This window comes from Triturus cristatus, chromosome 1_1 (assembly GCF_964204655.1).
Source record: "Triturus cristatus chromosome 1_1, aTriCri1.1, whole genome shotgun sequence".
In the NCBI taxonomy this organism is placed as follows: Eukaryota; Metazoa; Chordata; class Amphibia; order Caudata; family Salamandridae; genus Triturus; species Triturus cristatus.
In genome coordinates, this window is record NC_140579.1 from 832,129,899 (window position 1) to 832,146,133 (window position 16,235).

The following is a 16,235-nucleotide window of genomic DNA, read 5'->3' on the forward strand; positions in this document are numbered from 1 at the left end:
CAAGACTGCGACGCGTGCCGATCCTTCAGATCAAAGAAAACTTTCATTGATCGTCGGCCTCGATGTCGAGAAGTGCAACGGCAGCAGTTAGACAACACACCGGATCTCTTCGGCGAAGACTCCGAGCAAGAGGAGGTCTCAGCGGCCAAAGAACAGGCTTCAGCGGCATCTGACTCTGAATCAGAGTTGAAGATTATCCTCGAGGACGACAATATGCTTCTGCAGGTACAAGGGAACGCGAGTACAGAAGACCCCTCGACCCACCGTCCCTAAAAAATCTAAGGCTTCGACACCATCTCTGCCTTCAGGCCAAGGTCGGCACCGAGAAGAGGTTTCTAACGCTCCGCCTTCTGGCCCGGCACCGAAACACTCTGACCAGCCTTTCGGCTCGGGACAGAATCGGCCAAAGCCCACTTCCGAGCCAAAACCTTTGGGCTCTAAGCACAAAAGGGGCTTGGAGCCGAAACCTTCAGCACCGAAATCAAAGAAACATTCCTCGGAGCTGAAATTTTCAGCGCTGAAAGGACATTCCAGCTCGGCACTGAAAGGTCCGGTGCCGAAAACTAAAGAGCTGCCCGTACCGCAACAGGATCCAAACATCGACCTTGTACCACCTAAGTCTGATCCGAAACAGAAAAAACTCTATATTAATCCTGACACAGGGCATATTCACGCTTAACCGCCATCCAAGCACAATCTTCCTGATGACATCAAATCTTATAAGATTCTGTTGAAGAGGAAGAATGTGGGTACTAGCCCTTTCCACACACTACCATCTCCTCCTCCTCCCCCCTCTCCACCACAGCTTGATCCTCTATGCATTACACCTAGTCAGTCTGCTCTACCTCACCCTGATGCAGGTGATACTGATGATGATGACACACAGTTACCAATAGATCCTTGGACGGATTATACCATTGATCTTCCACAGGATACAGACCCCGATCTTTTCCCTGCCAGACCATCTCCACCTGATGACAATCTGTCATATCAGGAGCTCATTGCTAGAGCTGCACAGTACCATGGGGTGGAGCTCCATTGGAGGAGGATTTTCTCTTTGAAACTCTAGGAACACATAAGTCCAGTCAGACACTGCCTATGCTTAAGGGTATGTTGAGGCACACAGACGACATCTTTAAAGATCCTTTACGTGCTGGAATCCTCACTCCTAGAGTAGATAAGAAATACAAACCTTCCCCAACAGACCCTATTTTCATTAAAGGTCAGTTATCACTTGACTCTGTGGTAGTATCCAATGCTCGAAAGCGAGCCAATTCTCAAGCATCTGGGTATGCTCCCCCCCACCCCCCAGATAAAGAGTCAAAACTGATTGATGCTTCTGGCAAACGTGTAGCAGCTAATCATTGGCATATTGCTAACAACCAAAGTCTCCTAGCAAGATACAATAGTTTCTCTCAGATGAGCATAAGGCCAAAGCTCAGGATTTAGTTCAAGAAGGTAAACTAAATTCTAACACTTCCACTAGATGTGCTCTAGATGCGGCCGACACTGCAGCTAGAGAGGTAAATAATAGCTTTTAACTCCGGAGACATGCCTGGTTACGGATTTCAGGGTTCAAACCTGAAGTCCAGCAATCCATTCACAACATACCTTTTGACAAGAAACATCTTTTTGGCCCTGAAGTTGATCAAGCACTCCGAAAGATGAAAAAAAGACACCAATGTGCAAAATCCATGGGAGCGCTTCAATCTCCCTCAAACAGAGGTTCCTTTTGGCGCTCCATTTATGGGGGAGGGTCCAAGTCCACAGGGACAGACCAAAATACTTCCTCTTGCAAAAATAATTCCCTATCATCTTTTACTAGAGGATTTTTCAGACGAGGTTATGGGGAAATAGTCCCAGGGCAGGGGTGTGGAATTTAATACAACATCTACTTGTCCGTGCAGCAGGTTGCTTCATAAAACTACTTGTCCTGTAACAAAATCCACTTGCCCCTTTGGTGTCATGTACTGCAGTGACAAATTATGGCAACAATCTCATTATATAAGAGCTCTGATATAGCCTCTCTGATTATGCCCGGGCTCATACCATAGTAGTGTTTGAATACTTGCAATCCCCTTATGTTGCCACGTTTCTACATATCTACATACTGGGGCTGAAGGTAGTGGTAAGCAATAGTTCCAGGGTTAGAAGAGTCTGCAAACGTACTAACTTGCATGTCTTAAGGGTTTTCAACAACTATTCTCTAATCTTTTCCCATTCTGAGAAATGTTGGAAGTTTTCCCCCGACAATGGCAGACGTAAACCGTATTCAAGAGTTGGGGGAAAAAAGTGGTTGGAGGGAAAGTCAATTGCAAACACTCAATTTTTCGCATGAGCAATTCTACACATGCATATTTGCTCATGCTAAAATGCAGTTCACAAATATTTTTTAGGAGTACTATTTCTTGTCCTACTTCCGTAAATTCTTGGAAATTCACGAAAGGCGTATAGCTGCACTTATAGCAAGGACATATACCATGGGTGCACTTTTGAGACTTTCTTTAATAATTGGGCCCGTAATTTGGTCTGACGTAGACCGTGACCTTTTGCTTTTATTAAAATTCTGTCTCTCTCTCTGTATTGGCTGGCTTCACTGTGAGTGACAGCATTCTTCTTTCACAAGGAGCATATCGGCACACAAAGAAGTTTTGCTCAATGCCAGTAACCACTGTGGCAATGTGTGCTTTTTGAGACTAAATAACAATTTTTGCTTTTGCCAATGTTTGTTATAATAGTGAGGGCCCGGCAGCTCCCACAACAATTAGGTTTTACAAAAACCATGCCAAAACAAGTCACACATGACAAAACTAAAAAGCTGACCACCAATTTCAGACCTACTGGCTTTGCCAATGCTTGTTTGTTTGTTTCCAATAATCTTATTGAAACTGGTTACACTGATTTTCTATATGAATATTTTTGGGAAATACTATTATGCATCAACACATGACGATGCTGCAAAGAAATGGTACCTGCAATTTTACAGTAGTTTAGCAAAATGTTTTTTTTCCTGCTTTCATTTTTTCATTATTGAAGCGAAGCTAAGACCCACTACATGTGTCCATGTGCTCCCGATCTAATATGACCGGTTTACGATTGAGCCCTGCTACACCAAAAAAGAAAATTCTAATTTTCCTGTGAAAACGGTTACGAGGCTTTTACACAATTCGCATCGAACAATTAATACGGAGTCAACTAAAACTCCTTTCGACCCCTGGATTTGCGCCCCCCTGAGAATAAGAAACCTCTTTACCAGCTGACATCCATTCTACACCCTGCAGAGTATTCCTAAAACCACTCTGGGACTCGAAACGCGTCAGCTCCTTAGGCACCTTACACCATGGGGAACTTGCATCTGATTGATTTTGCCTTCTGTACGAAGTTGCATACATTTTCACCTACCTACTAGACCTAATAATTATTCCCCCGTGTTCAGCAGCACCACAATTTGTTCAAATAATTTGGTTGCAAAAAATTGCTTTGCTGCTGTTTTGAAAAACAAGACTGGTTTATTAAAGTATGCAATTATTGTTGCTTTGTGTACCACAATGTTCGTTTTGTTTCACTTCTAATTTTTGTTTGACATGTATTGGTTAAATGTGTGACAATTTTTAAGTATCACCTTTGGCCTAATTTATGTAATAATGTGATTATATAGTTAAAAAAGGAAATTGATATAGCAAAGAAATGCTTAAGAGCATACATTTCATTTAATGGCCTTTAACCGGTTAAATAACGTTAACAGCAACTAAAACTTTACGGCTAGTATACTTTTTCCTGTTGTATTTTGTAAGGCCCTTTCTAGCCGTCCTGGGCCATACCCCTTCTGCTATTGCATTTTTTTATGGACATTTTATTTTGAAAGCAATCTTGCTTTCAAGCTTCTGCAACTATTGGCAACAAATCAGAGAGCATTCTAGGAGAATTATACATAGCCTCATATTGCTAAACTTTGAAAACGTGTGTACACATTTTTATACTAGTGCCATTGTCAGTAGTGAAGTCCGAGCTTACAACATTTACTTAGAGCGCTCACCCTAATAAAGGCCTTAATTTAATGAACCATAAATACAAGTTTGAACAGCATTAACATATGAGAAAAATATTACCTTAACTGCAGACAGTGCCCTTTCCTGATCCATAATGGGGAACTGCAAACGGGTAGCCAAAGGGTTTGTGCTGCAGAGGGTTGGGCCTACTTGTCCCAAGGACAAAATACACATGACAACGTGTTGCCCCTGACCCCAGACAATATGTCCTGGGCGTCGGGCTATAGGAATTCCACATCGCTGCCCAGGGGCAGAGGTAAAAACACCACACCCCGCAATTCCCCTTCCTCAAATAAGCAGTGACTTCCCCACTCTTCCCTCCAACTATTCCACACCTGTCGGAGCAAGACTTTCTCCCCATTTGGGAATCAATAGCAACCAACAAATGGGTGATCAGAATTATCCAACATGGTTGGAGCTTACCAACAACCCTCCAAACATTCCACATCATTATCACAAATTGTCACCAGACCACCAGCACTTGTTTCAACAAGAAGTGCAATCTCTATTACTCAAAGGGGCTATAGAACCAGCCCCACTTCAGGCCAAGGGTCGGGGTTTATTCCCTTTACTTTTTAATTCCCAAAAAGGACTGCTCATTAAGACCTGTTCTAGATCTCAGAGAGTTAAAAAAAAAAGAATACATACTGTCAGAGCACTTTCACATGGTGACTCTTCAACAAGTACTTCCCCTTTTACAGCAAGGCGACTTTTTGTCTCGTCTATATCTAAAAGACGCCTACTTTCACATTCCAATTCATCCAACTCATCGCAAATACCTCAGATTTGTGATAGCAGGCAAACATTACCAGTTCAAGGTACTTTCATTTGGCATCACCACGGCCCCCAAATGTCTCGTAGTAGTAGCCGCTCATCTAAGGAGACAATGTTTCCATCTCTTCCCTTACCTAGACGACTGGCTTATCAACGCGGGCACTTACCAGAACTGTATACTACACACTCAGGCCACAGTACACCTACTTCATCAGTTGGGTTTCAAAACCAATGCACAAAAATCTCACCTGTGCCCTGCACAAGTGCTGTCTTATCTGGAAGCTTTCCTCAACACTCTCAAAGCTCTAGCTTCTCCCTATGTAGCCAGGATTCACATTATTCAGTCCACAGTAGTACAGTTTCAACCCAAACAAACATTATCAGCCAGAGTTTTCATGCAACTGCTGGGAATGATGGCATCTTGCATTGCAATTGTACCTTATGCAAGGCTTCACATGCGTCCCCTGCAAGAGTGTCTAGCTCATCAGTGGAATCAGTCGCAGGGTCAATTAACTGATCTAGTGTTGGTAGACGGCCGAACCCTTCGCTTTCTGCAGTGGTGGAACCCTCAAAACTTATGAAAAGGTCGGCCCTTCATAGACCCGATTCCACAGACTATACTGACAGCAGATACATCTTTAACCGGTTGGGGTGCCCATCTCCAACATCACACAGTACAAGGGCTGTGGTCAGACAATCACAAACGTCTCCACATCAACTGCCTGGAACTTCTAGCAGTGTTCCTAGCACTCAAAGCTTTTCACACTCACCTTGTAGGCAAAACTGTCCTAGTCCGCACAGACAACATGACAGCAATGTACTATCTGTAGAAATAGGAAGCAGCACATTCTCTACAGCTGCCGCGCCTTGCACAAAGTATTCGGAATTGGGCAATTCATCACAACATTTATCTCCTAGCAGAACACCTACAGGAGTAAACAATCAAATTGACGGCCTGCTCAGCCGACACAGGCCGCAAGTTCAAAAGTGGGAACTTCATCCCCAAGTTCTTCTTCCCTACTTTCATCAATGGGGATTTCCACAAATAGATCAGTTTCCCACAGTACACAACGCAAAACGCCCAAAGTTCACATCCAGGTTCCCACACCATCTATCCAAAGGCAATGCTCTATGGATGAATTGGTCAGGGATATTTCACTACGCTTTTCCTCCTCTCCCACTAATTCCATTACTGGTTCGGAATCTCAGACAAACATCCTTCACACTGATCTTGGTAGCCCCTACATGAGCTCATCAACCTTGGTACACCACCCTATTAGGACTGTTGGTGGTGCCACATCAAAAGCTAAATCTCACAGCCAGTCTCCTCACTCAGAGCCATGGAGAAATCAGACATCCAACTCCCAAACAACTCAACCTAGCAATTTGGCTGCTGAAGTCATAGAGTTTAGTTATTTACAACTATCACCAAACTGTATGAATATTCTCAAAGAAGCTAGAAAGCCCACTACTAGAGCATGTTATGCAGCAAATGGAAACAATTTGTTATCTATTGTGACAACAATAATATCAATCCACTTGCTGCTTCTGTACAAAACATTATTTGTTTCTGTTGCATTTACAGCAATCTGGATTGGCTTACACATCCATTTGTCTACACCTAGCAGCAGTAGACGCATAGTTGCAAAATAGAGAACACTTATCTCTATTCAGAGTACCAGTGATCAAAGCCTTCATGGAAGGATTAAAAAGGGTGATACCACCAAGAGTTCCCCCTGCACCAGAATGGAACTTAAACATAGTCCTTACAGGGCTAATGGGTCCTCCTTTTGAACCAATGCACAAATGTCAGTTACAATTCCTCTCATGGAAGGTTGCCTTCCTCATAGCAATAACCTCACTAAGGAGAATTGGTGAACTTCTGGCATTAACTATACAAGAGCCTTTCTTTCAACTTCACAAAAATAGGATGGGTCTTCAGACAAATCCTAACATTCTCCCCAAAGTAGTTTCTGCCTTTCATATCAATCAATCAGTTGAGGTACTTGTGTTCTTTTCACAACATCATTCTGTAGCAGACGAGCTCTACACACACTTGGTGTTAGACAAGCTATACTATATTACGTAGAAAGAACCAAAGACTTTCGAAAAACAAAGCAGCTATTTGTTGCTTTTTCGCCACCACACAAAGGCAATCCCATATCTAAGTCACGTATTGCAAGATGGATTGTAAAATGTATCCAAACATGTTATGCAACAGCAAAAATAACTTTGACAATGCCCCCTAGAGCACATTCCACTCGCAAAATAGGGCCTATTATGGCCTTCTTAGGGACTATTCCCCTAGCTGACATCTGCAAGGCAGCAACATGGTCTACACCACACACATTCACAAAACACTATTGTGTAAATGTGTTAGCGAGGCAACAGGCAAATGTAGGCCAAGCAGTACTTAAAACACTATTTCAAACAACTACAACCACTACAGGTTAGCCACTGCTTTGGGAGTATACTGCTATATAGTCTATGCAGAGCATGTGATCGATCTACAGCTCACATGCCTCGAACGGATAATGTTACTTACCCAGTAAGCATCTGTTCTTGGAATGTAGAGCTGTAGATTCACATGCGCCTCCCAGCCTCCCGGTCTCCTGTAGTTGTAGTTCTCAATTTACATTCATAAGCATGGACATCTCTATTCTACACTCACTAACTCCATTCTCACCATCTGCGGTAAAACAATCTAACAATGAAGTTGATGCCCATGCGCACTATCACCGAAAGGAGGAGTCCCCTTACCTTGTGACTGAAAAGACTTCTTCGAAGAAAAACAACTTGCTAACATCCGGACCCAACACTAGATGGCAGGAGTATGCAAAGCACATGAATCTACAGCTCTACATGCCAAGAACAGATGCCTGCTGGGTAAGTAACATTATCCTTACATTTACAACTCCAATAGCTCTAACACTCGTTTTCTAAATGATGACCCCACTGCAAGAAAAATAACATAAGTAAAAAACATTGTCATTTACAACGCCATTAGCTCTAAATTTCAAAAATGCGGGACTGGTTGCATTGCAAATGCTTGTTTCTAATGCACCACGACAGCTGGGTATATATCACCTCCTGACTGTGCTGCAAAGTGATGTCTATAGCAGATCCACATGGCATCCGTATGTGCTGCCTCGAATTTGTCAGCCTGTGACTGTTGCTCATTGTGTCACCAGGGAGCTTAGTGCCAAATTAGTTATGGAAAAGGCACCCAGGGACACCTCAAAGCAGTCTATGGCCCTCCTTCAGTTAATTTCTCTTCCATCGTCTTGGTACAGGGCCCAAGGCCAGAGTTCTTGGATGAACAAGGCAAGCTCTGCTCTTTTAGGGACCTCTAGGCTTCAGTATTCAGCAGGCTCAATCATCTTTGCTGGCTAGAACCGGCATTTGGATACGTTGAGGTAGGAGTTGTGTAGGAGAGGAAGTGACACCTATTCACTACTGTTTCAGATCTTGCTAGAGGTGAATGCAGAATTAATGGAGATGGGACTATACCCAGATAATAAGAAGGAAAGTTAACTTGTGGAGACATATATAAAAGATGCTTTTTGGAAAGCCTCACAGTCAATTGTTAGTGGGGTTTGTAGAAGCCGGCAAAGGCCGTCCCTAATCCTAAAGCTTCTAGTTGGCCATGATGGTGCCAATACCAAGAATTAAATGTAGTACAATCATGTGCTTCGCTCCCCGAGGGTACACCTCTTCTACTAGCCCTTTGTTAAACAGGGAATGTACCTCAGTTCACAAAATCAAGGGGTGTGCCAGGGCTCACTTACTGAAAGGAGGAAGCTAGGAGTAGCAGGACGTAACCTTTGCGGATAAGTAGGTGCTCCACATAATCTGTAATAATCACTATTTAATAGGATGGAAAATGGATTACTACCCTACGGATGTTGGAGGTTGAGGGTGGGAGGAGGTCAAAGATGTGACGCAGCAGATCCAGCATAAGATGGAGAGAGACTGAAGCTGCTGCTTGTCATGTTTGCATGCCTTGGGCACACCACTTCCCTGAAAGGAGTGAAAGATGCGGGGGTTTGGCTCAGATACGACAGTTGCTACTACTGTTATGGTTGCCCCATAGAAAAGTCCCAGAAGCCACGGTACTGGTGATGTGAATGTTTCGCTGAGATATCAAAGCTCAAGCAGCACACTGTGGCCACACTTCAAGATTTATCTGCAGGCATCCAAACCTTAACCGAACAGGTCTGAGAAGGGTTTCTTCATGTGGTCAGGCACATATGTAGTATTTGAAGTGAACGCAGCTAGGTTGTCTGAAGCAAAGACTTTTCAGGCCATAAGGGTAACGTTTTTTGACTCACAATTCTGAGGAGCTGTTGGGAGATTGTTAGAGTTTAACTTGGTGATGAAACGTTTATCACCAAATTCTCCAGTGATGGGTGTGTAGACAAAATACTAGGGTGAGACACTACAGGCCATGGTGATTTGTCTGTGGACTGATAGTGACATGAAGTGTTTATCCCAGGCAGCTAAAGCAAGCACCAAGAGCATTTCATCTACTGGCAATAAGGGTTCTGGAGTCACACAGGACGGCTGAAGGATTTCTGTCAAGAGGCAGACCTTTATTTAGCAGTGACCAAGGGAAATTCCAGTGCTATTGCTGTTTTCCATACCACTGAGGAAAATAAAGTTCTTTAGAAGGTGAGTCTGAGGGATAATGAATGTCCTCTTTTGGCGACATGTTAAAGTCACTTGCAGTTTGTAGGTATAGGTAAACAGGCATCTGTAGTATAAGGAGGGAGGATGATTACAGACTTTGGATCGTCTTCATCCATGTGCCCATAGTTTCTACTGGGAATATCCAAAGTATCAGAATCTGATCCAAAGAGTTACTCTGGGCAAATATATGTGCACTAGCTTGGTGCTGTGAAAGGGGTTTTTAATTAAAGCATATATGAATCCTTTCATTCGCCTCTTGGATGTATGCCAACTTCGGTAGAAGAAGTGGGGTGGACAATTGGCAGGAGGTTGACGCTGGCACTGGCTTCACTGGCTGAAGGCACAACAGCCAGCAGTAAACAGTACCAAGGCTGGAGGCTCTGGAACATGGAGACAGGTGGCATCCGGGCTAGAGTTGCACAAATCGCCTAACTTGGAGCTCTTGCCGAGTATCCCAGAGGGCTGCAGAGCAGTCATGAAAATGTCCAAAAGGACATGTCAAGAGACCTCAGTCTGAGAAGAGTTGGATGGAGTTGGGAATTCGAGCATCACCATCTTCAGACCCAGAATAGGCTCCGAAATATCAGGTAGAGAGACTTCAGGGAATGGGAGCGGGAACGTCTATGAGGAAGGAGCAGACCCATCGTCTTGGTGCAAGGTGACGTAGGAAAGCCCTTCAGTGGTGCTTGAGGCAAGTGTGGCTTCAGCATCAGGGGACAGCCTCTTCACTTGGGTGCAGATTTTCGACTGTTCTCATGGACCTCCATAGTTGGATGTGCCCCTCCATTGTCACAGTAGGTGCCCTTCACCCTCAGCAGCTGCAGGCCACCTTGATTATGGACGCCTCCTCTCTGGGCAGGGGCACTTCTGGGTGCAATGACAGCACAAGGCCGTTGCTTCATATTACGGCAACACCTGCACACTGAGCTCCAGTTGCAAGCAGTCCTCCTTGCTCTAAAGGCATTTCTCACTTCGATCTCAGGGAGCATCATTCCAGTGGTATGAACACAAAGGCCATCCATTACATAGATTGGGTGGTGGCTGTCTTGGACCCTACTTTGGGATACCCCACGGCTGTGGGAGTTGGTTAACTTTGGCACATAGTATCAGCAAAATACAGGCCTTTTCGATACGCCCACTTTTTACTGTTTTCTATCTAGAGAAGCTGGTACTTGGTACATGCCCTTCTTTCTTAAAAGATCTGTGTGCCTTGCAGTTGGACCAGTACAGCGCTCTTTTTTCTTCCCTTCTTACTCCTCTTCTTACCAGGGAAGAGGTGAGATCACGTAAACTGGACCCATGGTGTGAAGTATCCTCCAACATTGACATTACAAGACAAGAACGAGTGAACAATCAATTTCAAGTTGGGTGCTTAAAGATCTGCTATACCTTGGTTAAGAAAAAGCTTTTCTTGCTTTTACTTGGGGTCTTTCAGTGACTGTTTCACATACTCTTGCAAAGCATTGCTGCCTCCTAGTAAAATAGACTTTGTCAATTCTGTGTTGCATGACTGGCGTGATTAAGTGCAAAGTATTGCTTTGGGACTCATTTGTAAGGTAAAGACGTATGCTGCCGTAGAAAAGTGTACTTGCCTTCAGTAACAGCATTTCTGGTGGATACTAAATTTGCTGGCAGATTCCTTTCTGACCACTCTCACCCCCAATGAGTTAGTGCCCTGAACGATACACTTGAGTCATTTTCACTACCTGGCCCCGTTTGAGAGCTAATGCTGGGGGGAAACGATTCTTCATATCCAATCTGATGCCTTGAAGATATTCATAAGGAGAAGAATCTGCGTGAAGGTATAGTATCCACCAGAAATACCGTTTGCAAAGGCATGTAGCCTTTTCTTCTTTTGACACCCACTTTTCTCTATGCAGAGGGTTATCCCACTCTTGCTCTAGAGTCCGTCACCCTACTTTCTATGTGCAAGGCCAGAAAACCCTATCTCTTCTTGGTCCTGTCAGTACCCCCTTACCATGTGGCATTAGTCTCGATCATGCAGGATTGTGGGTAGATCAGGCCATGTCGGGATTTGTTGTTGGTTCTGTGTATCTTGCACTCGCTAGGATTATGTTGTGTCTATGGAGAAAGTCATTCATTTGTTGATATTTGGTGCTTTCAGTGATTTTGGCTTTTTCCGTGTGGAGAACCAATCTGAGTGCATCGAGCAACCGGAGCTTAAAGGTCACAATTTGGAGTTCTGCCTCTTTGGTCGAGAAGAGGTTCTGATAACCAAGGGGTAAAGAAATCTCTTCCGCTTTCTTTTTCTTAAATTAATGCATGCTTACTGTTTTTGCTGTACTTTTCTTTGGTTCGCTCCTCATTTTTAAGACCTTGTTTGCTGGGTACTAGTTTACTCTCCAGTATGTGTTTTTACAGCTGCCATGACAGGCTAAGCCCAAACTGTCCTTTTGGCCTGAAAACAACAGATTATGTGGTGTCTGAGAGTTTAGCGGGTGAGCGCTACCCCTCTTGACGAGATGACATACGTGGAGCAGTTCACTCTTATTTAGTCACGGACTGGCCGTAGCGGGCACCGGGTGTTTCCCCGGTCAGCCGTCAGGGTGGGGGGCAGTTTTGGGCCCTTGGGAAGCCGTTCTATGTTACCGGGGGCCAGCAATATCGGCCCCCTGTAACAAAACCGCCAGTAACCTGACCTAGCAAGCAGCTCAGGCGCATAACCCCCAGTCCTGCCAAGTATCACGCATCAGACGGTAGACCTACGCATTTCAGTGAGGTGGTCCGCATCACCGCACTGAAATGCGAAGTCACGCATATAAGCGCTGTGCCTGGCAAGCGCTGTCATCGGAGCGGTGGCTATATAGTTATTATATTAGCACTAGCGTCCGCTGCACAGGCACGCACCCCGCACTGCTCAGCAGACTTCTTGGTGCCTGGGCTCTGAGCTGCTTGCTTGCTACAAAGTATCCACTGTATTTAATCACCGCGCAGCTGGCAGTGCGGCATACTTTCACTTTCACCAGTCAGGGGTGGAGACTGCATTATGTGGCGAGAGCAGGCAGTAGTTGAATTCAGAAATGGGCCCCTGCTTTTTATTAGCTCTACTGCCGGCGCGGTAATGCATCCTACGGTCTGCAGTGATGTTAGCGACCGAACCAGCCGGACCCACCACAGGCTGGACTGGAGGTGGAGGAGTCACTCAAAACACCCAGACTGACTGTGGAGGCCGGAGTGGTTTGTTTGCAGGCCGGAGCACCGGGACAGGCCTGACTGAATTTGCTCTGCCGGCTGGCCAGGCCCTAGCGAGCCTGATGCGGTCCATTGGCCTGGGCCGGTCAACACAGAGAGAGGGGAGCAGGCAGCTGACGTTGCATGAACTCACTAAATGCAGCTGCTCTTGAGCTGTCTGAAGCTAAATTCATTTCAATTAAGAGTGTGTCACTCATACTCATTGAAATGTCACTCATAATTACACAGAAATTATGAAAATGTCACACATAGCAATCCGAAACCTTGGCAGCTATGAACCCCCGGCGGCTGTCCGGCCGATCAGTTTGCCAGGGCCAGTTTCGGTTCCCAGTCCGGCCCTAGACTCACTACCACAAGCTTGTATGCAGCAACTTACAAAAATCCCAAAATTTCTAAACATGCATCTGGAATCCTTACTCTTACACTATTTGCAATTTACTTTTTCAGGTTTCAAGTCCGCTTCGTTGTGGCAGTTTGAATGCCACCTTGTGTACGTAAATGACATTCATTTTACAAATTACGAAAGGTAATGGTCTAGAAAAGACTTTGATATACAACAACCTTCCTAGAAGTGCTCATGAAAAGTACAGAATCGGCTGTGCTCAGAAGGAGCAGAGCGCCACCCCAGACGGTGTACAGTCTTTCCACCCTGGCACATCTACTTCCAGGTGCTCAGTGTAACCGCATATCATGACTGCAGGCCCAGCCGCCTGGCTCCTCTGCGTAGAGTAAGCATCAAAACCTGTAGTTAATTGTGCCCTTGCCCCTGTGCTCTTTCTTGCTGGACGCAGCCTGACTGATACAGGTCCGAGCAGCAGGGTTTGACAGGACGTGAGTATGTTGGTTTGGGCAGCTGCCCATGCTCGGAGGGTCAGCCTAGCTAAGCCTAAAAGCATCCTCTCCCTCCTCAGTGTTTCCTAATCACCTCTATGCAAGCGCATAATGGAAATTAATTGTATTTTGCATACCTCTCTCAGCTAATACACTCAAAGTATTGCAGAAGACCTGCTGTAACAATTTTATGGTCTGCAATTATTGGCCTGTAGAGAAGGGCAGTGCTTTGACTGAAAAGTTGGCAGACTTTTATCACCAGGCACACACCTACTGCATATTGAAATTGGCATAGTTATATAGAATGTTACACTGCTCCCATCAGCAAATACATCTTAAATCGAGTACAGGCTACTCCTGTGTGATGGGCCTGAGCTCATCAGCCTGACTGGCTTATATGGTTCCGACAGGCAGTGAAATACCAGCCAGCTGTTCAAGGCGTAGGGTTAGATAATTACATAGTCCGGCCGGGCTGCCAGTCAGCGGCATATATTCAAGTGTACCTGTATCTGTGACTGTGATTCTTACATTTTTAGGTCTCGCTGAGTCAGCGTTCATGCGCTGCTCAGAGAGACTTTAGTAGGTGAGTTTTCAAAGTGCTGCTGGCTGGCGACAAGCTTGCGTTCACGCGAGCGTGCACACGCGAACTGCCAGCCTTCAGCGCCATCTGTCTTTCCTCTTGCTTGCTCCCTGCCTCCCCCCCTCCCCCTGCTGCTGCGCGCGCATGCCTAGCGTGCTTTAGTACGTCATCGCGATCGCGATCACTTTCGCTTTCAGAGTGATCGCGATGACTTTTGCTTTTACGGCCGCGCAGCGTTACTTTTACTGCCACGCGGCCAATGCTTGTTTTCTTTTTGCAGTCACTTCCATGTGTTTTTTTTAACCATAAACTATACTTAAAGGGAAGGCTAACGTCGCTTAAAACGCTTTATGCTTACAAAGCTTTTGCCATCTCCTATTGGGATTCTCTGCTTACATCGAATTCATTCATCTGCCAGTAGTTTACCTGATCATTTGTCTAGGAAGAGAGAGTTAAGGGTTTTAGAAAACAGGAACATTTGAATGATCGGGGTTGATGAAATGAAATCTCAAACATAGGTTGCACAACGTATTACGATCAAAGTTTGCATTTGAAGAAATTTGCTCCTTGAGTAAGAGAATCTCACTTTGAAATCAGTAAATCAGTGCGAGGATTTTTCCCTGCAGACGTGCTTGCCCTCTTGTTTGCTGTATTTCATTAGACCGTAATTTATGAAGTGTGGTTTTTCACAGATAGCTATTATCTATATCACAGGTCTTTAGGATGACGAGGAGGAGCACAAGACAATTATAAGGTACGGCCTTTGGCATCCGGACCCGCAAAGTATTACAACTATTGTACTTACATGCCCCGTCTCAACAATTTGGAGTTGCCTGAAGGAAACTTTAACGCATTACACAGGAGGGAGTATGGCTTCGGGGACGTGCTAATATAATCAGTTTTAGAGTGACTACATTTCTCAGAGAAACTTAACCCCTTCGCTGCTGCGGACATTCCGCTGCAGCGCTGGGGGGGGCAGGGGGGCAGCGCGGCGGGCCTGTGCTCATTACGGAGCCGCCCCGTCATGAGCCACGGTTGACCTGTGCTCATGACGGAACGGTTCCGTCATGACTCCGCCCATTTGCGTTGTCCCCCCGCACAGGCGGGGAAACAGCGCCGCGTAGGCGGAGCGGCCGCCAACGGGCGTGTCATGACGGAACCGTTCCGTCATGAGCACACGGCAACTGTGGCTCATGACGGAACGGTTCCGTCATGAGCGGGGAAGGGGTTAAACATGTGTACACAACAAAACCGCATGTTTGTATAGTGCGATTTCCATTAGAAGTGATACATAATAATTGTATTTTCTGCTCTTAAAGGGCCTTCTTGTAATCTGATGCGCAGTAGGGCCTCCGTTTTTTTTTTATTTTGTTTTGCTGTGTTCCATTTTAATACCACTTTTTGGTTGCACTTATTCATATTACCACCCGTTTCTTCTGAAACTCTTTGGCAGTTGGGCGGTTTTCAGTGCGAATGCATAGACCGCATCAGTCCTTAATTTCTAAAAGAAAATGTGCCGGTGTTGTGTAATATCTGGTATCCCCTTGGGATCTGGTATCCCCTGTTCTTCGGCCGTCTTCGGAGAATTAACTCAGCCCGAACAGGATCAGACAGAAGCAGTCGATCTCTGCTCGGGCTGAGTTCAGGGATACACGATTTCATGGGATACCAGACGTTTCTTTAATACAGAAGCCACTGCTGCAAGTGCAGGGATACACGATTTCTTGGGATACCAGCCAGGCTCACGCTATAAATTATCTCACGTTTCTTTAATGCTGGAGCCACTGCTGCACAAAAGACAGGAAGCAAGTCGCAGTCGCAAGTAGTTTAAAGACCAAAGGTTAAATAAATGAAAATGATATGCTTACACAGAGTCGGAGTGAAAGAATGGAATTTATTTTCCAAGCAAATCGCAACTAGTACAAAGAAAGGTGAAATTAATGAAAATTAAATAAATGCACGCACGGGTCGGAGTGAAGGAATGGAATTTTTAATTTTTAAGCAAATCGCAAGTAGTACAAAGAAGGAAACGTAAAATAAATAAAAATTAAACATATTCGTGGAGTTAGAGTGGAAGAATGGAATTTTATTGTTTAAGC

The 16,235-nt window shown here is 45.0% G+C and overlaps 1 protein-coding gene across 1 annotated transcript in view; it reads left to right on the forward strand.

Moving 5' to 3' along the window:
* The window catches only part of LOC146871147 (sortilin-like), a 795,868-nt gene that overhangs the window by 493,383 nt on the left and 286,250 nt on the right, over positions 1-16,235 (forward strand). Inside the window, 1 exon segment of the mRNA XM_085650312.1 lies at positions 11,638-11,754. Within this exon segment, the coding sequence (XP_085506438.1) occupies positions 11,638-11,754 (117 nt within the window).